The 26,237-nt window shown below is 57.8% G+C and overlaps 2 protein-coding genes across 3 annotated transcripts; one reads left to right on the forward strand and one right to left on the reverse strand.

Annotated features, from left to right (window-relative positions):
- The first annotated feature begins 1,191 nt into the window (after window positions 1-1,191).
- On the forward strand, window positions 1,192-8,592 carry LOC133348843 (clathrin heavy chain 1-like). 2 transcript variants are annotated; one of them, XM_061561898.1, is made up of 8 exons: window positions 1,192-2,101; window positions 2,806-3,025; window positions 3,704-3,853; window positions 4,357-4,478; window positions 5,220-5,387; window positions 5,928-6,041; window positions 6,414-6,587; window positions 6,732-8,592. In XM_061561898.1, exons 1-8 carry the CDS (start codon window positions 2,048-2,050, stop codon window positions 6,858-6,860), a joined length of 1,131 nt encoding a protein of 376 aa, XP_061417882.1. In that variant the 5' UTR covers window positions 1,192-2,047; the 3' UTR covers window positions 6,861-8,592. The 2 variants fall into 2 exon arrangements, with proteins under 2 accessions (XP_061417882.1, XP_061417883.1); XM_061561899.1 differs by having other exon boundaries at window positions 3,707-3,853.
- A 41-nt stretch (window positions 8,593-8,633) lies between these two features.
- Window positions 8,634-24,406, reverse strand: TEX14 (testis expressed 14, intercellular bridge forming factor). Its single transcript, XM_061561827.1, has 25 exons — window positions 24,338-24,406; window positions 24,121-24,206; window positions 23,756-23,886; window positions 23,546-23,656; window positions 23,101-23,224; window positions 22,102-22,280; window positions 21,333-21,478; window positions 20,238-20,428; window positions 18,732-20,016; window positions 18,516-18,616; window positions 17,599-17,864; window positions 17,300-17,418; window positions 16,209-16,579; window positions 15,637-15,765; window positions 15,311-15,428; window positions 15,094-15,172; window positions 14,499-14,632; window positions 13,595-13,788; window positions 13,351-13,444; window positions 12,676-12,951; window positions 11,854-12,454; window positions 11,388-11,480; window positions 10,726-10,838; window positions 9,954-10,026; window positions 8,634-9,508 (listed from the first exon to the last, which is right to left on the reverse strand). The coding sequence occupies exons 2-24, from the start codon at window positions 24,121-24,123 to the stop codon at window positions 9,956-9,958; spliced, it is 4,929 nt and encodes a 1,642-aa protein (XP_061417811.1). The 5' UTR covers window positions 24,124-24,206; window positions 24,338-24,406; the 3' UTR covers window positions 8,634-9,508; window positions 9,954-9,955.
- Between the last annotated feature and the right edge of the window lie 1,831 nt (window positions 24,407-26,237).

The raw sequence follows: 26,237 nt of genomic DNA on the forward strand, positions 1-26,237 counted from the left end.
AGCAAATAAAAAAACTATTACTTTACTATGCAAGTAAAAAAATGCGTGTTTTAATATTTGTTTTTTTATTTAGGGCCTCTTTATAACAGATGCTACAGGCCCCGCACTAGCTTAATCCGGCACTGCCCGGGAGGGTTTTAAAGAAGACAGCGAGGCCCTTGGGGGCTTAAATATGATTGATGAGTATATTGTCTTGGTTCTTTCGGTAAAGTCACGTAGATAGAAAACACAAATCAAAATTAAAAGCAAAAAAACCCACGAGAGAAGAAGACCGCTTATGTTGCGATCGAAACGTCGTGGGTTTTTTGCTTTTAATTTAGATTTTTGTTTTCTATCTACGTGACTTTACCGAAAGAACCAAGAATATGAATTCCTGCAGTCACGAAAGTTTTCAGTATCAATATGACTTTAGAGTGTTGTGATGCAACGTCCAGTGAGGTATATGCAGTGAAATTGTGTTTTTTTTTACCAAGATCTAGCATGTATTTTTTCCGTATTGCCTCGACTCTATTGATAATTTATTGTACATCAGGTGTACAGTACTTGGTTAACGTTCGTTGTCAAAAAGAAAAAAAAATACATTAAAAATACTGGCCGCAAGTCAGTACTGTGGTGTTTATTATGCAAACTATTTTATACTTAATCTTTTTTCTCTCTCAATAATTAGGCCATTACCTATGCATACCTGCATTAATAATAGAAAATATTAATTCGTTACATTTTGACCAAAAACAGCAGATCGGCGCATTGTTTTTTTCTATTTCTCGTGAAAAAAACTTTACAAAAGTCTCCCCCTCCTCTTAAAGAGGCGTCGCTTAAAACGTGCACACAGCCACATCACGGGGTCAGCCCGGCAAACACGTGGCAACACGCACCAGTGTACAACACGTGTCAACATGAACCACAGTACACCACGTGGCAACACGTGGCACATTGCACGCCACGTGGCCACACGCACCACATAGCGCGCCTGCTGTCTGCACGGGTCACGAGGAAGAGTGACAAAGCCCCCCCGGCATGCCCCGAGTCTCGCCGAGCCTGGCCCTGGCCTCCGTGCTCGCTCGAGCATCCTTAAGACGCGCGGGAGAGGCAGGCAGCCAGGCAGGTGTCGGCGCGTCGGAGCCGCGTGGCCCCGGGCGGCAGTGGGGGGAGAGGAGGAGGAGGAGGGAACCCGCTGGGTGGGATGTTTACCGCGCCGCCACCGTCGCCGCAGCCGCAGTTGTTTTTTTAAAGGAAGCCTCGGAATCCCCACCGCCAGTCGTAGCCGATAACCGAGCTCGACTCTTCTCTACGTCACCTGGCCATCAGCCGCGCAAGTTCCCAAGCGCGGGGGTAACAGCAGCAGCAGCGGGCAGGGCGTGTGGCCGTGACACGGGCGGATCGAGGGCGGCGCTCGGGCGAAGAGGTGGGCAGTGGCAACTCCGCCGCCGATGCGAGCGGAGACGCTGCCAGTTTGGAGGTTTCGCTTCTCCGTCGGAGTCGAAGTCGACGACGACGCGCCGCTGCACTTTGTCCCCGCGTGGACCGTGACCGTCCTCCCCTCCTCCCGTGCGCGCCCACGCGGCCCCTCTCCCCGTGACCTTCACTGCCAAAGTCGCCGTAGCCCGAGTCGAGCCGCTCACCTGGGAACGGCGACCCGCGCGGGCGCGCTGTGACACCCGCGCCACCACCTGGGTGGGTGGGTGGGGGGAGGCGGACGTGGCACGCTGAGGCTCAACCTGAAGCCGGGAGACACCTGCGGACACGGGGGGTCAAGGCGCTTGTTGAGTCGGCGGCCGGTCTCTGCGCCAGAAGTCGGTGTCTCGGCCGGGCCGGTCTGGATCCCTGCCGGAGCACCAGCTCTGTGCGCCGCGCGTCTTCCGTGACCCTCCCTGTATGTGGGGGGGTACAAAAACAGAGTCGAACGCGTGGAATTCTGCGATCTCTGCAAGATTCCTAGGCGGCTGTAGGGGGCACAGCGGCGTCGAAGAGTTCCGACCGAGGGAGACTGGTGACGTGAGGATGGAGGCGAGGGTGGCGAGGGTGTGGGTTGCAGCCATGTGGTCCCATGGCAGGTGAGCCGGAGACCAGCTCACCCATCAGCGTGCTCCAACTGGTGCAGGTAACGGGACGCGTTGACGACCACGCGCACCGAGCGGTGGCCGGGAGGTCCGTGGGGGTACCTGGGTTTGAGTCTGGGTATCAACTGGATTCGCAAACGCAGCGAGGTTGATGACGGTCTAAGCCTGGGCAGCAATGACTGTGCAAAAAAAATAACAACCCCATCAGGTTAAATTTAGCTTTCCACTTTGGGAACTAAAAATATCATCACTTTGATCGTTCTGCGACGATCATCTCTCTCGTGCTGGGCGTGTGGGGAAGTGCACTCTAAAAATATGATTTAAAAGCATCCCAGAAGTAGTTGCGTGAGCTCGCCTGTAAACCATTCTCTCTCGCACGCCGTGTTGACTCCCTGCTCTGCGAGAATTCCAGATCGACGCTTCGTCTGATGACGCCAAAGTGGCGTCAACATTCTGTAAGACGATAGAATCGTAGGACGTGGTTGGGGAGGCGTGGGGGGGGACGTGTTATTGGCTGGAGGGACGTGCGCTCTACCCTTAAAAACAACTACAATGGCATTAAACACACGACGACGACGCTTGCGTGGTTAGCCACTGAATGACCCGTGACCCCCACTCCCCCCCCTTGACCCTAAACCCCTGATCACCACAGCTGACCGAGCTGGGCATCCCGTCGGAGCAGGGGAGCCACTGAATGACCCGTGACCTCTCCCGCCCTTTGACCCTAAATCCCTGATGACCACAGCTGACCGAGCTGGGCATCCCGTCGGAGCAGGTGAGCTGCGCTCGCGTCTCGCTGGGAGTCGACGGCACGGTGTGCGCCCGCCACACGGACGCAGCGGCCCCCCACCGCTCGCGCGTCTCCCTCGTGGACCCGCGCCGGCCGGCCGAGCGCCGCAGTTGGCCCGTGGGCCACGTGGACTCGGCCGTGGCCAACCCGTGCCGGCCCCTCGTCGCGCTCAGAGGTGCCCCCCGCGCGCCCACACCGACACCGCCGCCGCCGCCGCCACGCTCGCGATCGGCAACTCTCTGCGGTTCAAGTGGATTAATAATTGTTGGATAAATCATTGATGGTCTTCTCGCGCTCGATGGCAGTGCAAACAAGAACATTGCCCTCTGCGCTGGTCTGGTGGAGGACCGCGATGCGATTTACTGCCAGCTTCATATTTGTTGTGATATTCTGCGGCAATGATTAACTTTGTCCGAGATCCCAACATTTATGGCATTAAAAGAAAGAGGCACGACTTACGCAGCTGTGTTGTCGATCTCCTGTTGGATGAAGTTGTCGCCGTGCAGTGTCAACTTGAGCAGTGGGCCGCAGGACCGGTTCAGATGCCACTCAGCAAACGATGCTCTCCGTGGATGGTTATTGAACTTAGATTGCCAGGTGCACAGCGCGGTACGCTAACCACGACACCGCTGCTGCCTCCCGTCGGCTTTGTTACACGCGACCAAAATACACGACCCCATTTCCATTCCGTTCGGCCAAAACCTCCTGCGTGCAGCGCGTGAGAGCGTCGCAGCGGAGGCGCAGGTGTGCGCAGGTGTGCGCAGGCGTGGCCTCAAGGTGCACCGAGCATGGCACAAGCACCGTGGTGACATCACCGCCACTTGCTGTCTGTCGTACGACGCGGGCACCGCAGCAGGTACACTCGTGCAGGTGTTCGACGTGGAGAGCGAGCGGCTGGTGAGCCAGTGCCGCGTGATGCAGGGCGTGGAGTTCTGGGTCTGGCTGGACCGCGACACGCTCTGCCTGGTCACCGACGCCGCCGTGCTGCACTGGGCTGTGCAGCGTGAGTACCGCCACAGGCCACCGGCCACGCTGGCACAGAGGACTAGCCAGCACACACGGGGTACTCCACGAGATATCAGGATCTCCGAGTTCGTGGGCATTTTTTTAATGCACCTTAAAACGTATTTATAAACTTTTAGTTCATTTCGTAAATGATTCTTAAAATATATTTATGATTTTTATGTTGGGTGTCTGCTGCTGCTGCTGTGTTCTGCACAGCGCTTTGAGATCCTTGATGAAGAGCGCTATATACATGTAATTATTACTACTCGTCCGTATAGCGTACTAGCCAACACTGATTAGCCAACACATCCATCGCAGCGTGCTCGCAATCCGGCACAGCGTGCTATCAGCCCGCGTAGCGTACTATCCGGCACAGCGTGTGCTGTCTTGTTGTACACTCGGTGAACCGTTCAGCACACGCACACACACAGAGCGGCGCGCCACCCGCGCCGTGCGTGCGCCTGTGCCGTGACCCGTCCCGTGTGCCGCCCGCTCCGCCAGGAGAGGTGGAGCCCGAGGAGGTGTTCTCGCGGCACGCCAAGCTGCGTGGCGCCGAGCTCGTGGGCTACCGGGGCGACCCGGCGGGACAGTGGCTGGCGCTCACCGGGCTCTACCTCGACCGGGTGAGCGGCCGCGGGGAGCGTGGGGAGGAGACGCGGCAGATGGATCTGCGTTCAACCCCCCCACCCCCACAGAGGATCGGAACGCCGACCGTCATTCTGAACCCCGGGGGCTGTCGGAGTGGAATCGTTTGGTTAGAACAGCGTAGAAACAAAGCACTCTGACCCCCCACCCCCCCCCGGGTGTTGGCGGGGTCATTTTTCAACAGGGGGAGGAGTCGTATTGCTCCGACAGCAGTTTTACCCCTGGGTCCAAAGTGTTGTGATGAGGACGCTCGTTTACCCAGGAAAGCATCACTGAGCCTCATGACTGCCTTTCGGGAGAGTCCTGCCAAACGATGTCGAGTTACACCTCCGATTAGCACGGCTGCCTACGCACGGTGCGGAAGCGGTTCGACGTACACTCACGTCTTCTTAGGTTGTTTTTTCCGGTAAAGTCACGTAGGTAAATGAAAAAAAAATAGAAATAAAATAATAAATTACGACTTTTCGGAGGCAACACAAGTCTCCGTCATCAGGTGGGACCGTCACAGCTAAATTTACTGTATCACTTGATACGGAGACTTGTGTTGCCTCCGAAACGTCGTGATTTATTATTTTAATTCTATTATTATTATTATTTTTACCTACGTAACTTTACCGAAAAAAAAAACCTAAGAGTATGAATCCTTGCAGTCATGTTACGCTGACCCACGGGCCACGAACTCCGCGGGCTGAGAGCAACTCTGCGACTCTGTGCCGCAGACGGGCTGCGTCCAGGGCCTCACGCAGCTCTACTCGCGCCACACGCGCCTCGACCAGGTGATCGAGGCGCAGGCCGTGGCGCTCGCCGAGCTGGCGCTCTCCGCCAACCCCGGGCCCTCCGTGCTGCTCGTCGCCGCCCAGCGCCGCGGCGCCGGTCACAAGGGCAAGGTGGCCGCTCCCTTCTCTCGGCATCCGCCATCTCACCCGACGCTCGCGGTGCCAACCTGGGCCGCCCCCCCCGCCCGCCCGCGCCTGTCACCGGTCGCCCTCGCGCGCTCGTAAAAGCAATGCCATTGGCGAATATCGCTCGCGATGTCGCCCGCGGTTCAAATCACCGGGCATTAGCCCGGTCTCGGCAGAGTGGGTTGTAGCCCGGATAGCCGAGCACCACCGTCATCATCTTTATGATAATCAGCCACGGTCAATCTGCTGCTGGATGACGCAGCAAAGTCCATTGTTGTGCTGTACTATGCTCCGGCGTCTATGCTGCCGGCCTCCACCAATCCTCACCGACCAGCGTGCGATCAAATCACCTCGGGTGGGGGGGGGGGAGTGAGGGCCTCATCCAGCAGTGGATTCACACGAAGACCTGTGCATGCGCGTCGTGCGCGACAGTCACGAGTGTGCGCGACAGTCACGAGCGTGCGCGACAGTCACGAGCGTGCGCGACAGTCACGAGCGTGTGCGTGACTGCGTTTGCGTGAACAGGTGCACGTGGTGGAGCTGGGACCGCACCGCCAGGGGAACTCGGCGCTCACGAGCCACTCGGACAGCCTGCTCTTCCCGCTCACCGAGGCGCGCGACTTCCCCGTCAGCGTGCAGGTGCCCGGCGCCACGCGCCTCCGCCACGCGCTCGCCTGCGCTTCCACATTGAACGGGAGAGCTCGTGCGCTCACTCACGCGCGCGACGATCGCGTGGCGCTTTCCAACACGCGTTGGAAGTCTTCGGGAGGATTTTATCGGCGCGCGATTGTCGCGGGGTGACGTCGCTCGTGCAGGCGTGCGGAGGCGAGCACGGTCATGGCGAGTGACGTCGTCGCTTCGACCGAAAAGGATGATCCATTTTAGCGTCGGTTTCTGCCTGGGCCAAAAAAACCACACGCACACCATCATCGGTGATTTTGGAACGTAGTCCATCTGCATAAAGCCCTGCACGATCGCTCAGCCGAGACCAACTCCCCCCCCCACCCCCAGGTGCTGTGCCGGCAGGGTCTGGTGCTGGTGCTCAGCAAATACGGGCTGCTGTTCGTGGCGGACGCGGACACGGCGGCCGTGCTCTGCTGCCAGCGCATCGGCACGCACACCGTGTTCGCCTCCGTGCCGGACCCCCACACCCACGGCATCCTCGGCGTCAGCCGCAGCGGCCAGGTGAGGCCCCCCATCGACGTCGTCGCCGCCGCCGCGTCCCACGGGGGTTGGCGCGCGCGACGAGGGGGACAACGATCGTGGGAACAGGGGGCGAGGGGGGGGGGGCGGTGAGCGTGGCTGACCGGCGCGGTGTGCCCGCCGCAGGTGCTGTCCATCTGCGTGAGGGAGGCGGCGCTCCTTCGCTGCGTGCCGCCCCACGCCCCGCGGTCCACCATCCTGCGCCGCCTGCTCGACTCCCGCAGGGACTCGGCTCGGAAGATCACGGCCGTGTGACGCTCGCCGCGCCAGTCCGGCCGGGCCACCCGCCAGCCGTGCCGTCTTGCGACCCACGTGGGGTCGTCGCTATTCGCGGGGCTCTGCTGCATGAAGGCGCCCTCCGAGACACAGATGCGCGTAGCTGCCGAACACCTGCGCCCTGAGCGAGGAACTGGGACACGGATGTGGGCGACTGCAGTGCCAAGCTAAACTCGCCAGGATACAAAAAACCCTTCCAAGTGTAGAAAATATCGAGGGGCTCTTTGTGGGATGTTCAAGCCTTTTAACCACACGCATTCATCTCTGAAGACGTAGGCAGGGGCCGGATGTGTAACGCAGACGCACATTTGGACGACGCCATGCCAACCACACGGACGCGCCAAAACACGGACTGTTTTCAAATCCACCTCGTTTGCCGAGAGGCGTCGTTATTCCCCCACGGAAGCGTCGAGTTCGGATTCGCCGAGCAACACGGGCACGGTGCCAGAGTGCCCCGTCTGGGCCCTGCCCTCCTCCGGTGGGCGTGGACCACCTTGCCGTGCCAACCCCACGGTGGCAGCCGTCTCCCTCCCAAGCCACGCCAAAGGGCACGGAGCCGAATGCTGCCGACGCGGGAACTCGGAGCGGGTGAGACGTGGGTACTCCCCCTGTCAGCCACCCTGCGGGCATTGCGTAGCCCTCTGCCGGACGCTGAAAGCAACATTGCAACATGTTTACAGTATCCCCTTATTAACTATGCATGATTGCATTTTTTTTTACGTGTATACGCGTTATAAATATTTGAAGAGCTTTGGCTGTTCACATTGCTGTGATGCGTTATCAAAAAGCAGCAGGGTTGCGGAGCACGCAGAGCATTGTAAATATCGACTGCATATTTATCGGGGGTGGAAATGACGCATCGATTCGTGCATCGAATCTCGGGTATCGCAGTTCCTTTCGATCGCCGTTCTGTACGTCGAGTCTCCTCTGCCGCCACTAGCGGCACGTAATGTTGGGGGCTCTTGGACTGAATCGTGACTCCGAATCATCGCAATTCGCTGAATGGCTGCGGAGTCAATCAATCATATTCTTGGATCTTTCCGTAAAGACACGTAGAAGGGAAATAATAAGATAATGAAAATAAAACATAATACAATTCTCACGACGTTTCGGCCACAACACAGCGTCCTAACATTAGGACGGTGTCTTTCCGACAGCTCTGTTCTTCACCTGAGGACGGCTGCTTGCGTTGTGGCCGAAACGTCGTGAGAATTTTATTATGTTTTATTTTCATTATTTGATTATTTCCCTTCTACGTGACTTTACCGAAAGATCCAAGAATATGAATCCCTGCAGTCATGAAAGCTTTAAATCAATCAATCGTTCCACCCCCAACGAACGTGCTATTCAACGCAACTGCGAGAGATAGAGCCTACGGCTAAACCACCAGCAGGCCGCCCACCTGCGCTGACCCCAGTCGACCTGGGAAGCTAAGCAATGTTGCGCCCGGATAGTGTTCAGCTGGGCGACCACCATGCATTCAGCTGGTGTCTGTTGCACTGTACTTCTAAACCTGCCAATGTGGTGAAGTATGGTGAAATAACCCCCAAGGACCCGCAGCATCGCGTGAGGAGGCCATCATCCAGCAGTGGATTGCCAAAAATTCCTGTGCTGTACACGTACAGTAAGGGTGGGGGTTGAGTGAAGGAGATGAACGCAACGTTGTTTTGCCGAAGTCAAACAACAACTTCTTTATTTCATACTCGTGAAGCATACAAACGTAAACACAACATTGCCACACGAGGCGACGGCGGTTTCGGAGAGAACAGTCGTGGGATGGATTCTCTCGGACGGGCACAGAGGGCACGGCTGACAGAGGGCACTAAAGCCCCCCTGTGTCCTCCCGCACCGCCTGGCCTAACCCCCCCAGCTGCTGCTACTGCCCCTACGATATTCATGGAACGTTTGGCTCCGCCGCCATAATTTTTACGCCGGCGAAATACACATTTTATCTGCATCATAATAACCTCGGCCAGGGTCACCATTCCAATATTTTGTAACTCAAGACTACGGTTCTGCAACTCAACCGCATGCGAACGTTTTATTTCGCTGTTTGTAACGTTATAATATTCAACGTTGCTTTTCAGCGCCGAGGTGCCATTGCTACGAGGGTTGCCACCCTGTCTTGGTTTTCCCCAGGACACTGTCCTGGGAAGTCTGCGATTCTTCCCGGGATGTTACGAGTCTCGCGGGGTCTTAGTCGTGAGTTGAGTAGCAATAAACCAACTCCAGTCGATTCATGTCCCCTGCGTGCGCCCCTCGCCGACTGCGAGATTCTTCCTCACCACCTCATCTATTTACAGCTCCTGGGCCAGTCGTGTAAACTCTACATTCCTTTGGAAGGGGCGAGCGAGCGTGTCCAAGAGACGAGCACTGATGACTTTCCCCACAAAGCGTTACAGGACCGATATGTTTGGGACGCGTCAAAAATTGGAACACATATTCGGACGATGTGTCCCAATTTTATAGTTCCTCAGAGGTGGCAACCCTTGTCGCTTGGCGATTTGTGGACGGGAGGTGGGGTGAGTGGGTGAGTGGGTGAGGGGGTGGTGGTGGGGGGGGGAGGTCAGGGCCCTGGCGCGGTCATATCACAGTCGGTGCGGGCAGCCTGGTCCGGACCCCTCGTTCTGGGGACGACAGGGCACGGTGCACGAGATTTGTTACCGCACGCAAACACTATCAGCTGATGTTTTGACGAATATAAAAGTCTCGAAATGCCAAACTTTATTTCTGAAAAAATAATTTTTAAACGTCAGCTCTAAATATAGTGCCGATTTGCAAAAGTTGCGTCTATTTTTGGAATAAAAGATGTTCATGAAACATTCATGGGAGCTTTTTTCACGTTTAATGTTCGTCGGGCACTGCGCTTTTAAACGTTCAGTTTTACAACTGCCTTCAGTTCACTAAAATCGTTGTCAGTTCCTGTAGAATTTCTGCATGTCTCCCAGTCTCCCCGTCTCCAGGTCCACCCATCCTCCAGGTCTACCTGGCCCGTCTCCACGTTTCTCGATCTCCCCAGGATGGGCTGCGGGTAAGGAGCCTGCGTGAGGATGTGCGGAGCAGTGCCACTACCTTTAAGTCTGGCGTGGAGTCTGGGCCCCCTGGATGGGAGTCTCCACCCGTGCCGGCTCCGAGCTGATGCTACCTGCTCAGGGGGAGCGTGAGAAGGCAGAGCGCGCGGTGTGCACCGTGCGCTGAGTAATGGGGAAGGGGCAATGTGTGCAATTGGGCTGTTCATAATTTTAATAGATTTAAACAAATAATATCTCCCTGCGTTACACCATCGTGCGGGTGTTTCGATCACTGTGTATTAATAGGGTCCTCAATTGAGCCACACAACCAGGTACTGCTATGATTTTCAGTGAAGTCTGTACTGTCCTTCATTCAAAAAGTGTGTGCAGTGGGTGTGTGGTGGGTGGGTGGGTGTGTGGTGCGTGGGTGGGTGGGTGTGTGGTGGGTGCACGTGGGTGGTGGGTGGGTGTGTGTGCGGTGGGGGAGGCTATAGTGTAGCAGTTTACGTGCTGCGCTACGAAGCCAGCAACCTGAGTTAGATTCCTGCTCATGGCCACCAACACCAGTGACGATTATATGAACCAGCCCTGGGCCTCCCCTAGGTCGACTTGGCCGCAAATGACGTGTAAACATTGCCACTAAAGGCGGCCGGGCGTGGTGCTTGCCACCCACCCCCCTCGTGTGCCATAGGTGCTCGCTAACAGCACTTGCCAACAGTCTGTTTCGGCTATTTGGGGGATCTTAGTCTGTGTGCGGGGTGTGTGTGCAGTGGTGGGTGGGAATGTGGATTGCGTGGACGGTTCCCACACACGGGAATGGACACAGCTGGTACCGGCAGTCGTGAAGTGCGGCAATAGCGACGCGTCCGCTGCCTTCGAGGCGGGCGGATCGCCACTGGAAGGTAGCGCCTCTTTCTCGCCCCTCTCCTCCTCCTCCTCCTCGCCGCTAAACACGACGACCGCAGGAGCAAACCGCGTCCTCGCCAGTCACGCGCAGGTGATAGGAGCGCCGCCGAGACAAATGGAGGCGTCGCACAAGAACTGCCCGCTGCACATCCCACCATTTGGCACCCTCAATGTGGAGGGCGCGTAGCAAAGCCGGCAAGAGGCTGTGAGGCTGGTACTGGCAAGAAAGGTCCCATATTGTAGCTGCTCACCCCGAGCTCTCAATGCCCTGATGGTGCATTGTGTTTGCCTCTTGGCGTTCTCTGGTCTAGCACTTTGAGACTCGGCTCTAAAGAAAGCTGCCTCTGGTGTGGACCAATCAGTTTCAAAGGTAATGCATATATTATTATCAGAGAATGTTTTCTGTTTGCATGTTCACCATAAGTACGTGTGGTTGATGCAGACAGGATTCCTTAAAAAAGGATTCTGTTTGGTGATTTAACATCTTAACACAGCTGTTTTATTTCCAGAAATGGTAAAACATATTGTTATGGGCTGTGAGTCTGTCTGCTCGCAAGCTCACTACGCCACAAATCTCGCAGACGCTCACCCCGAGCCGCTGTCCTCCTCGAGGCTGTCCCTGTCCTGCTGTGCCTCTTGTGGGGCCCTGGTCACAGCCGTGCTGGGGGTCGCGCCGCCAGCCCTGGTCCGTTCAACAAGACGGAGCGTGCCGATCAACCAACGCGCGCGGACACGGCGATCGCACGACACCAACACAGAACAACCACGCGCGTCGAACTGAAACTACGCACGTTCGTCAACAACAGGGCCCTGAAGTGGAGAGAATAGACGACAGGCGACGTTCTGGACAAATATTCAGGATCAAATGTTTCCGCCACGAAGACGGGCCATTGCGACATACGTCACCTCCTCTCCGTGTTTCCTCTTCAGTGCAGTGTTATTGACGAACGTGCCGAGTCTGAGTTACTTGTGCTTGTGCACCACAGCCAGCGCAGTATCAGAATGGAAGGCGGCCTGCTGACTGCGTAAAAGTCATTGGTGGCGTGTGCCGGTACCTGATGCCCTCCTCGGTGACCACCACAGGCCACGCCCGCTCAGGCCTATGGTCGTCGCCATCATGGCCTCCTCCTCCAGCAGCAGCAGCAGCAGCAGCAGCCGTGTGGCTCGGGGAGACCGTGTGCGGCTGCTTGGCGCGCGAGGAAGCCTCCGCTGCATCTCCTGCCGGCCAGTGGGAGGGGACCTCCTCCGCCCCTTGGCCAACCGGCTCTTCCTCCGACTCCACCTCCTCTTTCCAGGTGCTCTCCCTCGCCATCGCCGCCGTCGTGTCCAGGCTCAGGAAGGCCGAGTTCATCTCGTCCGCCGAGCTGCGGCTGTCGCTGGGCTGGGAGCCGGACGTGCCGCCCTCGACTTCGCGCTCGTCCGGCGCGTTGGCCGTCACCATCTCGCCCGCGGTCTCGTCGACACCGTCTCCGTCTTCTCCGTCTTCTCCGTCTTCTCCGCCTTCTCCACCGCCTCCGCCAGCGGCACCGTCGGTATCAGATGCCGGGACCCTGGTCGTCCCATCTGCTCGTTCGCCTGGAGCCGACGCCGTCTTCATCTCGCTTCCATTGTCATCGTCGTCGGTCGATCCCCACTGGCACGTCCTGGCGAACGACCCTGCATCGCACAGACTCCCACGAGTCAAGCACGGGGACGGTGCGGGAGTGAGCTTGTCGCGAATGCAAAACGTTTCATTTCGAAAACGTGCAAAACACAGACTCAAGCGGTACGCGATGTCCCGTTTTGTGCGGGTGGGGCAGGCGCGGGGGTGAGTGGGCGCGGGGGTGAGTGGGCGTGGGGGTCGAGCGGGTGACGAGCGGGGGACGAGTAGAACTCGCCTGGGGTCTCCTTGCACGTGTCGTACATGAAGGACGGCGCCGGTGCGCGGCCGGAGAAACCCTCGGCCCAGTGCGCCGTCTCGTACCCCTCCTCGGCCTGCTGCTCCACCTCGGCGTCTCCCTCGGCCTCACGCCCCCCACCGGGGGCCGCAGCCGGCCTCGCGCTGCCCGGCAACGCGCTCGGGCCCCCGCGGGGAAGCCCGTCCGCAGCGGGGGCAGCGGGGTAGGGGCTACCCCCCGGACGGTCCCGGTGCAGACGCCCGGCAGCGCCATGGGCTGCGGAGGGAGGACATGATGTTAATGTTACAGCGCGGGATGCACGGCCTACATACAAATCTACTGGAGCCGCTCGGTGTTCAGGTCGTGTATTTTAGGGCACACCACGTGCCGCCGACGAGACGGTACGGGCAACGCGAGGGGGCCGTGCGAGCGGGCGATGTCACTGGGCGCAAGTTGTTGGCCAAAGGCGGCGAGGGACAGGCTTGTGCACGTCAGAACATAACAAACGATGGGGACGTTCTTTTGAACGCTACGTGCTAAACGTGTGACCATTCGGCCCCCCGGCGGCGACTCCATGAGTTGTCGCGTTTCATGGTCTCGGTTCGACTGGGGGGTGAGATTCGTCCAGAGCGGCACCGTGCGCCAACACGGCCCGTGGCGGTGAAAGCCTCGCACCTGCACGAGGCTCCGAGGGAGGAAGCAGCGTGGCCCCCGCGTCCATCTTGTCCGATTCTGCAGGCGTCATCCGGCTCCTCCCCGACCGGGCAGTCTGCGCGGAGAATTAACTTCACACAAAAAAAATCGCCCAACAATATTTTTCACAAAATGCAGAAACGTTAAGATGACTTCTGCTGCCAAGTGCTGGCACCTGACTCCGACAGCGATCGCTTGCCACAGCCGCACCGATCCCAGAACTGACCGATCGCGGTGTGTTCCAGTCCTTGCCACCGCCGCTGCTGTCGCTGCTGCACACGACTGGCATGGTTGGCGGAGCCTGGCGCGTGGAGGCAGTGGCAGGCGCGGTGAAACTGTCGGGCGGCTCATCACCGAAGCTCCTCCACACCGACGTGTCCTCCAGCGCTTCCCGGCCGCTCGCCGCTGCGTCGCTGCTGGCTGCAGACCAAAGGGGCGACCCTAACTCAACGCGATCTTCAACCGTCCTTATTTGCCTTAATGAAATCTTAAACAAACACGGCGATGTGTATTAATTACACCAAGTATGTCTTATTCACAGGAGGTGGTAAAACCTGAGAAATGGACCAACCAGACTAAGCGGCGATAACAGGTGACGATGCACTCGCAAAGGAACGCAGGATGAAAGCTACGATCGAGTGAAGGTGGGCAGCTGGCTCAGGTGGGGGGGGGGGGGGGGGGGTCACATACTGAGCTGGCATTACTGAGATTTGGAATTCAAATCCGAGTTTCACCTGTCCATGATCCACCAGCTTCTTAAGTGTAGGTGGTCTCAGCCTGGTCATTAATAACTTCACAAAAAAAATGTACTTTATAATAATAATAAAAAAATTCACTTAATTGTAAAATTTGATCCCTTGCAGCAAGTTTTTGCCGCCACGCGCCGGACATCTCGCTGTAGCGGGATGTGTGGGGCATTGCCTCCTTTAGTGCGCATACGAGGTCACAGAGCTACTTCTGAGGGATCTCAGAAGTAGCTCTGTGATGCATCCTTCCACGGGCCACTCTCCAACACGCGGTCATTCGCAAAGCTGGGAAAGAGACAAACATGGACGGTTTGCTCCGCCGGGGCCTGCTGCTGTTGGAGGCGGCGGCGGCGGCGGGCGCCCCACTCACGCCGCGGCTCTCACCGGGCTGCTTGGGGGTGCTCTCGGCGGCTCGGCAAGACGGGCTCGGCACACCGGGCGACAAGCAGAGGCCGCGGGCCTGGCTCCGCGTGGCGTCACGCACGATGAGGGACAGCTCGCACGTGTCGGACAGCGACCTGGGGGCGGCAAGACGCGCAGTCCATGACAGGCACAAAGCCTCGTCTAAATCTGTGTTCAACTCAATACTTGGACATCGACCTCACAGTCGCTTCCCTTGCTTTCCTTAATCCTTACTCGACGCGCGAGGTTCTCGTGTTATGCCCAATTATTCCCCACGGTTTTGCACCTCCGATTAGCACGGCTGGCTAGGTACGGTACGAAAGACGTTCAACATACATGCACAGATATGGTGCTCGAAATAAGTGTAGTGATAATACAGCTGCTTGCGAATGCTCACGATGCCGCCACAGTCGTTTTTGATGCTACAGTCGTTCTCCACATGCTAACTACTACTACGCCTGTAAGCATTCACTTCCCAACACGGTTCGATGAATTGCCAAGATTCGGGTCACAAATTAATTAAAGAATTAATAATTTACTTTAAAAACCGATTCATCGCTACACCCCAAATGACGACCTTGAGCTGGGCGAGAGAGAAGGTCGTGGTGTCCCGGCCTCATCCGACGATGACCCCTCGCTCTCCTCATCCTCCTCTTCTGAACATTCGGTCAGAAAACAAGATTCAGGCATCATCTCTGCTCTTGCTGCCGGTTCAAATTAATGTTCCAATCAATTAATGTTCCAAAGAAAATCGCAGGTGAAGAAGTCAAAGTGCACGAAGAAGCGAAATCCACCTGCGCGGTGCAGAGCAGCAGCGCCGTCGGCATGCTCCTGTTGAAGTTCCCGGCGCTGCGCGCCCTTCGCCATGGGGGGGACCAGGCCCTGGCGCCGCAGCTGGGGGCTGGTCAAATCCTGCGGATGTGTTCGCGCGATCACCGGTGAAATTCCCAACACAGGCGCGCAACGACCCGCAGAGCGAACGCCTCGGCTGTGTCACACCGAATCAACTGTCTCGAGGAATCGTGCAGTCGGCTCTCGGAGGTCTCTCGGTTAACAAGGCGGAGGGGTGGCCCAGATAAAACAAGCGCAGGGATAATGCAAAATGTGTGGGCCCTCTCACCTCCACGCTGGCGACGGGGCTCTGCAGGCGGTGGAGAAACTGGGCGCGACGTAACCTCGCATTGAGTTCAGGGGTGAAATACTCGGACTCATCGATCATCGTCCCCTCCCTCTCGTGCACAGCAACTCTCTGGAATCAAAATGAATGACTCGCCCCGTGTCCTTGCCAGCTGAGTGAATGTGCACACTGCGCAGCGACGAGTGCAACCGTGATGCCTGTTTTCGAAGCCTGTAACGATGCATTGTTTACAATCGATTCATACGCTCTTAATGCACGCATCAATTCACGTGTGCGGAGAAAATCTATTATTTTACCAATGCATGCAATTGGATACACAAGTAATACATTTTGGCTGATGGAGTGAAGAAAACTGTTCAAATGAAACAGAGTAAACAAGAAACAATACAAACGAGATGGAAGAACATTCGTCGAACAAATTCTAACGCGAATTGAATCGCGACCTTCAATCGTAACGATTCATCGACCCGTCAAGAGGGGGCTACTGCACGCCACGCGGCTGCCATGCGGGGCCCCTGCCCGGCTCCAAGCACCCTGGGCCCGTAGCTACTCACGGAGACGCCGGCCTGCGCCACGACGCCGGGCGTGTTCCGCCCGCGCCTCTTGGTCACGAAGCTGTCGTCCAGCTCCGGGCTCGCCTCCTGACGCACCTCCGGCTCCTCCTCATCCTCCCACACCTCAAACCGCCGCGCGCTGCTCTCCCCCACGCTGCCGGCGGGCGGCCCGGATCCCTTCTCGCCCGTCCCGGAGGCCCATGGGGCCGAGTTTGCGTGGCCCTGCTCGGACGCCGCCTTCCCCCCCCCGCCTCCTCTGGTGTTTACCGACGCGGTTGCGGAGCCCCCTGGCTTCTCCTCCTCGCCCGATTTCGGCGCCCGTGGGAAGACGGTCCCCGCCTCCCCGCCTGCGTCCGTCTCCGCTCTGCCTGCTGGGCGTCAGAATGGCCGTAGGTTTTCGCGGTCCCGCTTCACGGCAGCACGCGGTACAAAACGAAAACCCGTCGGAGATTTTGACTCCTCGTAATCACGCAACGGGGCTCTCAGCGCGAGCTTCACAGTAACACTCGCGGTAACGTCCACCTGCCGAGTCGGGGTCCTCAATACGTTGAGGTTATCAGCATCTGCAGTGGTTTTGAACACTTCCAAAGCTGCAGTTGCTGTTAACAAACAAGCTGCAAGATGTGGAGCAGAGCTGCCCAAACGTTTTATTCAAACCGCTGCCCTTGTTGAGGCCTCCCTCCGTAAACAGACGGAGGCCATGTGCACGGCAGGGTCGCTTTCAGAACCGTAACCGGCCGGGTGGCTCAGCGGTAGAGCGAGCGGCTGACAATCCAAAGCTTGTAAGTTCGTTGGTGGTTGTCTCGGCTCATCATTCCTCCGGGGTCGATAAAATAGCTACCACTTTCTGGGGAAGTCAACAGTGCTTGTCCTAGAAATGTGGAATTTCCACCACTGGTTCTGCAGGGCTGTAAGCAGGAGATGAGCACCGCCTTGATGCTCATTTGAGCCGGAATTCACTCGTACTTGGGGATGCAAGAGAACGCAGAAGGCATTGATTGCGTGACCCCGAATCTTCCAGGATCACAGGCGGGTAAACACCAGCTGTGTGTGGCGCACGCACCAGACACGGACCACCGCACGCAACCCACCTGTGCACCGAGCCCCCTGCTCGCGCGGTGGTTTACGAGGGGCCCCAGACGCGTGGCGTGCAGAGGGGCCCTGGGTGTCCCTCTCAGGCTGCTCCACGGCATCACACGGCAAGATGAACCTGCACCCGGGGGGCGCGGACGGACCGACACACGGCCAGAGCTCAAGGGCGAGAGACATCTCCTCCGATACCAGGGGGTGGGGTGGGGCAGTGGGGGGGGCAGGCAGGGAAATATTTTCCATAGTTCAGCCCCGGGAAGCTCCGGCTGATATCAGACAGTAAGTACAGTGTGGGCTTTACCTGCAAGACCTGGCTGGCGCGGCGTGGTGGTGCCCGTCGCGCAAGTTGCGGAAGAGCTGCTTCACGGGCGAGTCGTCTCGCGGCTCCTCCTCCGTCAGCGCCAACTCATCGTTGTCCTCGTCGCTCCCTTCATCGCCGCGGGGCCAGGCCATCCCCTCCTCGCTCTCTGTGTCGCTCTCCACGCTCTCTCCCCGCTGCGTCGTCACGTACACCTCGTCCACGAGGGAGCTGGGCTCGCACTCCGAGACGTGCGTGGTCCCTCGCGCCTGCAACGACGATGACGTGGGCCACGGCGCCACCACAAGTCTCCACGCTCGCCCGTCCACGCGAGACCCTCGTCCCAAGCTTCGCATGCCTCCTCCAATCAGATGCCGCGTTGACTTCCAAGTCAACCGCAACGTCTTCAACCGTGGACTCGCTACCGCCTACCTCTTGCCTCTCACCTCACTCTACTCCCCTCCACGCACTCTCCTGCCTCTCCCCTCTCACCTCACTCTACTCACCTCCACGTACTCTCCTGCCTCTCCCCTCTCACCTCACTCTACTCCCCTCCACTCAAGTCTCCTACCTCTCCCCTCTCATCTCACTGTACTCCCCTCCACGCACTCTCCTGCCTCTCCCCTCTCATCTCACTCTACTCCCCTCCACACACTCTCCTGCCTCTCCCCTCTCATCTCACTCTACTCCCCTCCACACACTCTCCTGCCTCTCCCCTCTCATCTCACTCTACTCCCCTCCACGCACTCTCCTGCCTCTCCCCTCTCATCTCATTTGTCTAATCTACAAATCGAAATTCTTTCCGAAATCAGGCTAAACATTTAAAATGACGTCACGGAAACTCTACGTTCGAGCAACATTTGCAGTGTACAGACAATGCAACTAATGAAACTCTGTAAGCCTCTGCACACATCGCTTACCTCCCCGTGAGCCCCTGGCTCTGCTGCAGGGCAGTCAAGGGGCTTCGTGGCGGTGACGGCACGAGCGCACTGGTTGAGCCGTGGTTGCTTGACGAGCACCGCTGCACCAGTGAACATACAAGCACCAAGTAAAACCACCGACACCAGGCGCTTACTCTGATCCACATCACGATCCGACTACACAAACGACCGTGCGCGCGATCAAGACGGACACACCTTGCGGAGGAGGCCTGTAGTGCCGCGGAGGAGCCACGGCCATCAGCGAAGCGACGTCAACTGTGACCGCCATCTTCCCACGGTCGCCCTTCCTCTCCAGCTTCCCTGCGACCTGCGTTCCCGCTCTCCGTGACGTCTCGTAGCGCGCGGTCACGGCACGGTCGACCTCGTCGATACAAGCCGGAGCGTTGCCGGTGGCCTGATGGCGATCGGCTGCACTGCCGAGCGGTGGCCCGAAGCTGGGCTCCGCCGAACTTCTCGGTTCGCTTGCGTGAATTTCTGCAGCCGGAAATGATTTCCATCCGCTCGTGTCTCCAAATTGCTGTTGCCTCGGTTTCATTCCGGCAGCCCTCTGGTGAATCCCTTGATCCGCCTTACCCTCGCACTCCGACTCTGTGTCGTGGTGTTGCTCGGACGCATGGGTGTCGTGACGGCCGTCGTGGGTCACCAAATCCCCCAGCGTACCGATGCTGGCTTCGTAGCGGCGCTCCAACATCGCGGTGGTGGTGCCGAGCGCGTGCGGCACAAGTCTCGTGGTATCGCGTACATCGCTCCTGCACCCTCCGAATGGACGCTCCCCGATCTTTCCAGCATCATCGTCCTCCTCCTCGTCGTCGTAGGGGCAGCTCCGCTGGGCCGCTGTCCACTGAAACCCGCCTTCTGCTTCCGAGCTCACCTCAGGGCGGCTCACCGTGTCTCTGCGCATGGAACGGATTTCCGTGCGGCCGTCTCTTGCGTCGGCGTGCGACCACGTCTGCCGAGGACTTGCCTCCTCTTTCGCTGAATCTTCCACCTGCGAAGAGCTGGACTCTAAACTCACGTCAAACTCCACGCCACGCGGCACGTTGTACGCGCGGAACTTTCGGCGACCCCCGCTTGCCTCGCGTCCAACGCGCGCTCCCTCCAGATCTCCTTCTGGCTTCTCCCCGGTTCTGCCGGACCGCTTGGGCGCCGGTCGTCCCTTCTGGCTGCCCGGCTCCACACGCGCATCCCTCGCTCCGCGTCGGCCAGGCTCGGACGCTGACCCCAGCTCGGCCGCTCGCCCGGCCGAAGCAGACCGAAGAGCGGCACGACGGGCTTGCTTCGTTGGGCCCGGGGCGTCCGTGACGTCGCGGGCTGAAATCCCCACATCCCCGTCGCTCCGATAAGCGGTGGCGAGAGGCCGGGTGAGAGTTGGCGAGCCGCCCTCAGACGGAGAGACGGCGGCTGGTGGGGTATCGACGGGCGGACGCGAGCTCAGCGGAGAGCGGCGGGACGCGGGCGGTGGCCGCGCGCGGTGCCACTCCTGGTGACGCAAGATAAACACACAATTGGTAACTCTTGGTGCAAATCAAAACTATCACCAAACCAAGCAATGAGGCTTATGGAACGTGTGTTTTTATAGCTCTACACAGTGCGCGTGCCCGTATACACGTGCAGAAGGCAAACGATCTCGCAAAGTGACGGCGAGTTCTAAGAGACGCGTATCGCTGTGGGCGCGCCGTGCCCGGTGCCGCCGGACCGCACCGCCAAGTCCTGGCGCAGGGTGAAGTGGACCTCGCTCAGGGCGAGAGAGCGCTCCCGGACGGCCACGATCGTCCCCGCGCGCACCACGTCCAGCCACGGTTCCGGCAAGGACCGCTCCACAGGCATCTGCTGCCCCGACATCAGGAGCTTCTTCACAAATGGATCGTCGATCTCGGCCCAGGGCAGGCTGTCTGCGGACGACGACACGGGGAGCTTAGCCTGCCCGTCGCCACGCACCGGCTCGCGCTGTCTCGCGCCGTCGCCGAGAGGAGCAACAAGGATTCGTTCATCTTGCGCGATCGCTACGGGAGCTACAGGACCCCCTCCCCGTCACGGACGGCCAGACGGACGGAGCTGATGCATAAACACTGACGGCATCAGGTGGAAGGCATTTCAAAACATGACACTGGGTGCTCATCGAACACCCTGTGAACACCTTGCTGTGACAGAGCCTGATGAAGTGTAAACGCCGCAGGCAATGGATGCCCAGTGCACACAATCCTTTTCCTGACACTCAACAAAACGCACAGCTCTAACACAAAAGTGAAAGGAAATATCCAAACAGGAGAGTGTGGCGAGGCCCATATGCCAGGTGTTCAACGGCTCGTTCCATCAGATAAAGCCTTGTATTGTTCGCCGTAATGGTTCCATAGCAGACGTCTGTCCCTGGCTGACAATGCTGCCCATTAAAATCGAGTCAATGTGAAACGTCTCAGCGTGAAAGATGAACGTGGCCGTGCACAACTCCAATATTTAGTCATTCCGCTCACCCAGGACAGCCTCCACGAGTCTCAAGACACTTATTCACTCAGTGAACAAGAGACACGAGATTCTGCACCACCCTCTGTTGTCCACCACGTATACCCCCGGCCTCTAACATCCTGGCATGCATGGTGATCGCTCAACCAAGCGCTATCCAGGCTCAACCCCGCTTAGCTTGTGAGATCGGACGTGATCGGGCGTGTGCCACGACCTCTATCGCTGCACTGTTCCACACCTCGAGCGTTGCACTCTTTCATGTATTTCTGTTAATTTATTTGCTTTCACTTTGCAAAAAACTGGGACCTTGATGCAAATAAATAAGAACGTTCGGACCTGAAAATATCTCGTAGACGATGGTGCAGTAGCTGTAGACGTCGGACTTGGCGCTGATGTTCTTGCCCTCGAGCACCTCCAGCGGCAGCCAGCGGTGCAGCGCGGAGGGCAGGAGCCGTCCGGGCCGCGCCCGGCCCCCGGGCTCGCTGCAACCGCACGGCAACGGCCTCAGCACTCGCCACCGCCTCCGCGCGGTCGCCCCATGTTTACCGCCCCACCCCCTCCGTCAAGCCACTGCTGGACAAAGGCCTCTCCACGCCGTTCCGGTCATGGGGGTTGTCTTTTTACGTGTGTGTGTAAGTTTAATTTATTTCGCACCGCACGTAGCCAACCGTGCTAATCGGAAGTGCGGGGAAGGACAACAAACTAAACACAAAAAGCAGTTGACCACACTGGCGAGGTGGGAGGGGGGGTCGGAGGCAGCCCGGACTGTTTAGAATATCGCACGCCATCGATGTTAGCCGTCGCAGGAGAACTCAGGTCACTGGTTTCGTACTGTAGCGTGGTAACCACTGCACCACCGTTCCTTCGCTGAGTATGAATTACGATTCGTCAGAGCAGTGCGGCTGAAATCACAAACGACTGCAGGGGTCACGAGAACCCTTTATGTACAACGCAGACAAACGTAACGCGACCGTTTCTCGCGTACGACGACCGGGCGCGTGCGTCGCCAGCCTAACGATTGGTCGCGATCGGCGCTCCGTCCCACTCCGAGCGTAGCAGGTCCGAAGAGAGAGATCGAGGAGTCCGCCGCGGGGGGAGGCCGCACCTGCGCATGGCGTACTCGAGGCCGGAGAGCTTCGCGGTGTCGGGCGAGACGAGATGCACGGCGTGCGAGGACAGCCCGGCATGCAGCACCCCACGATTGTGCAGGAACCGAAGCGCCGTGCACACCTGCAGCAGCAGCCGCAGGATCGTTTCGTAGCACAGCACGGGGAAGTCCAGCTTCTGTGCGGCCGGGAGGAGAGGACACGGAGAGAGAGAAAGCCACGCCGCTCAGGAAGATGCGCGGGTTACGTACGGCATGAACGATGCCTCAAAGCGGTGGTTCTCAACACGGCTGTGGCATGGAGGGTGCAGGTTGCGGCATGGATACCGTGCAGGAGAAATTTCCAATGTGCGTCGGGAAGGTCTGCGTTACGTTGCGGTAACACAACACGCGGATAGACCGACAAACCAACAACGTTGAGGACCACTGCCGAAGAGAAAGATGCAGCCGAAATATTGAACAGTTCTTATCTTGTGGATATGCGCCTTCATTCCACGTGTCCTGGGTTGTCCAACATGGGTCTTAAGCTTTGTCCATAAGAAAAACATTTACTTTAAATATCAAGGCCACCTTTTATCATAGCAGTCTTTTGACATCATTGCACTGATGTTGTATTCAAATTTAGAGGAGCCATATTACAATGCCATCACTCAAGTGCCATGATGAGGCACCAGACTGTAGCATTTTCTAAGTTAACCAAGCTTCCAATCTCGCGCTCCACAGCGTATGCTGGTATCTAAGTGAGCTCTTTGTTCCGCAGGTTTTACCGTCCTTTAAAGACGCTCGTGAGAGCAGTGTGCCCCGACATCAAGTGCAGTGCAATGATCCACTGGTGCAGCACCACGTGCTGCTGCTCTCTGTAACCCAGGCCGCACTTGTAAAACAGAGAGGTAATGCCTCAGTGGGTTATTTAATCTTCTGGTTAAGTAAATGATACGGACGGACTGAGGAGCACAAGCTATGGGCGAGAGGGGCGCGCACACACACACGCACGCCCACCCTCTCATGCAGCACGGAGTAGAGGGAACCCAGGCGGACTCGCTCGAACACGAGTCTCGGCGAACGAAGTTCATCCACGAGGCTGACTCCCATGAGCAGCAGCAGCTCAGGACAGCACAGGCCCCTGGAGACACGACACACGCGCACGGCATGCACACTCAGCAGAACTATTACGCGTGCGGTTGTGTCTGGCGGCGACCAGCCGGGACCACCCGGCTAAGGGAGTGGCTGAGCGCGACCGATTACCCTGGTTCGATCGCTCCACTGATTGGACAAAGCAAAAACAGCCGAGTGTAAAAAAACCGTCGCGACGGACGGCGGTTGGCGACGTAGTCGACGTCGTCAGGCGCGTCACTCCGGCCCAAAACGTCAACCGCAAAAAAGTAGTCGTATATTGGTCGATCAAACGTCTCCGTGGACTTCACCGCCCCGGCTGCGTCCCCACCTGTAGGCCTCCTGCTCAGCCACGAGCAGGTCCGCCACACGCCTCGCCCTGCCTTTCTCTCCCTCGGGCCGGACGTCCCGGACGGTCACCTTGGTCCCGCTCCACACCAAACTGCAACGATGAGCGGCCGTGTCAGGCGATCCCCTCTTCTGCGATTATTTGAGCCGCGCACGGCAAAGGCAACGCTGAGGCGACACCAGCGTGACTCACCCCGCCATGAGCGTGTGAGGCCCGTTGGCGTAGGAGACGTGCAGGTCGTTCTCGTCGTGGCACAGCTCGTTTTCGGGGATTATGGGAAGGAACGCCGCGTACCCCAGGCTTCCCTTGGGTCCCGTGCAAACCTAACAGTGAACGTCCAGTGGAAAACCCATGAATGGCAAAATGATCAGAGTTACCTTCACACACAGCCTCACCATCCCACATAGCCTCACCATCCCACACAACCTCACCATCCCACACAACCTCATCATCCCACACAACCTCATCGTCCCACACAACCTCATCATCCCACACAACCTCATCATCCCACACAACCTCATCGTCCCATACAGCCTCACCATCCCACACAGCCTCACCATCCCATAGCCGAGGTTTTCAAGACTGGAGGCACGAGCGGCTCCGTGCGTCCAAGGCTCCCAGCTGCTGCTCCTCCTGCTGCCCCCTGCGATAAATTGCCACTCGGTGACCACCGACCAGCTCCTGAATGTCCGCGCAGGATTCTACAAACGCCACCGTAACGGCTGAGATTAACGATCGGCTCTCGTGTTGTTGCTGTCGTCGTTTGGGAGTTACTTGAATCTGAAGAGGCGGCGTAGGGGGGAGTGGGGTATGGCGAGAGTGGCGTGCCGCGGCGAATGCGGCGCTCCGCTCTGGCGCGTCTGCCCAGTGGCGTGGCTCCCCAGCCGCAGCATCTCGCTCCTGCAGTGACCCAGCAGCTCCAGGACCTGCCAGACACACGCTCAGACGGTGACGCGGCCCAGCGATGGCACATTCACCGCTTGGTTTGCCAGAGGTCCGCGGTTCGAATCCGGGAGGCCACCCCGGTGTATTAACCGTGCGATCAGGCGCCGCCTGCTTCGCTATGGATGTTGACGATCCGAAATGAGTACGCCATTGTGTGCAGGCGTTGACGGTCCATATTTGCCAAATTTTTTATTGTGCCATGAAAAACTCAATTAGGGTTACAAAAAGTAACATCACACCAAAGCTACTGCAGACTGTGTTTCGGCAAATCTGGCTGTCAGCATGATGCTGGTTGTAATTACTGGCGAAACGTCGTACTCAGATTGTAAATGTTTCGGATTTGCTCTCCAACACATTGGTGTGCTGTACTAGTAACAAATTGGAATGTTCTGTTCACGTGACAAACCTTACTAATTGGCTGTGCCGGGTGGTGGCGGGTTTAACGAAACATTTATATTGACTGGATCTAACCCAAAGAACCTAAATCATGCATGATACTGGTCGCGAAAGCCTACGTGTTAAACTGTGAGTGAAACATTACACTTTCGTGGTAGCCTTCCGCTAAAAGAATGGCGGGAATACCGGGCGTGCTGATGAATGCTTTTACTGCTCCTATGCTCAGTGGCTGAATCCCAGCATGCACCGTGAGCCATGTTTGCAGACAAAACGGTTCCTCGCGGTTGCTGCCCATATCCATGTTTCCAGAAGTAAGCAAACATGCTTCCCGGAGGAGACCTGGGTTTTACTTTGCTGAATTTCTCAAAGAATCTTCTCCCAGTCACTCACAGACTGAAGTACATGGCACGTGACGAGCAGCAGCAACAGCCGTAGACAGAGCCGACTGAAATTCATCCTTGTGTGTGCCCACGAGGGCACGGGCATTCCGCTCCGCGCGCACGTGAAAGGCAGCCGCCGCTCCGCAACGCGAGTCGGAGGAGACGCCCCAGATTGCCGCGGTTCCTCGGGTGCACGCCACCGTCTCACTCACGCTCTGGTTGCGAGGCCCCGCCTCCGCGGCCCAGTCCGCCGGCGAGCGCCCGCCGCGGTCGTGCAGCCGCAGGTCCCCGCCGGCGCCCAGCATGGCCAGCAGCAGCGGCACGCAGCCCGAGAAGGCCGCCGCGTGCATCGGAGTCGCGCCGTCCTCGCTTCGGCTGCGGGTGAAGGGGACGGGCCGGCGGGTTTCATCGCACCGGCGGCATCGCGGCTTTGCCACCGGCGAGGAGATACGTCAATGGGGCTGATCTCATCAGCAGGGTTGAGCCTGCTTGGGCGATGACAGTAGTGAAATTGATCTTGAAACTATCTATGGAGAGCTCTGGGTATTGGTGGGTGGGTTTCCTCCGTGTATCTGATTTCCTCCCATTTGCCAAACTCGTTGTTCAATTAATTGGACAAATATCAAACAAACATCAAAATGGAGGACACTGAAACTAAATTCATGAGGATTTATGGGTAAAAGGCATTATTGCTGTTCAGTAGATCCAATCCACTTTTTGTACTTTATATTGACTCACATAAGCACCTATGATCGACGGCATCTCAACATGCGGTCACATCTAGATGCTACAAAAATCCACATTGTGTTGCATAGCATGCACACGTGTGCGGTGGAGCCGGAGCCATCACGCACCGGTTGGGGTCGGCCCCACAATGCAGCAGCTGCTCCACCGCTTGGCTCTGCCCCGTGATGGCTGCCATGAACAGGGGCGTTTGCCCGTCGTCGTTGGGG

Source organism: Lethenteron reissneri, chromosome 28, assembly GCF_015708825.2.
Source record: "Lethenteron reissneri isolate LAM-NWPU_2019-01 chromosome 28, ASM1570882v1, whole genome shotgun sequence".
Classification (NCBI taxonomy): Eukaryota; Metazoa; Chordata; class Hyperoartia; order Petromyzontiformes; family Petromyzontidae; genus Lethenteron; species Lethenteron reissneri.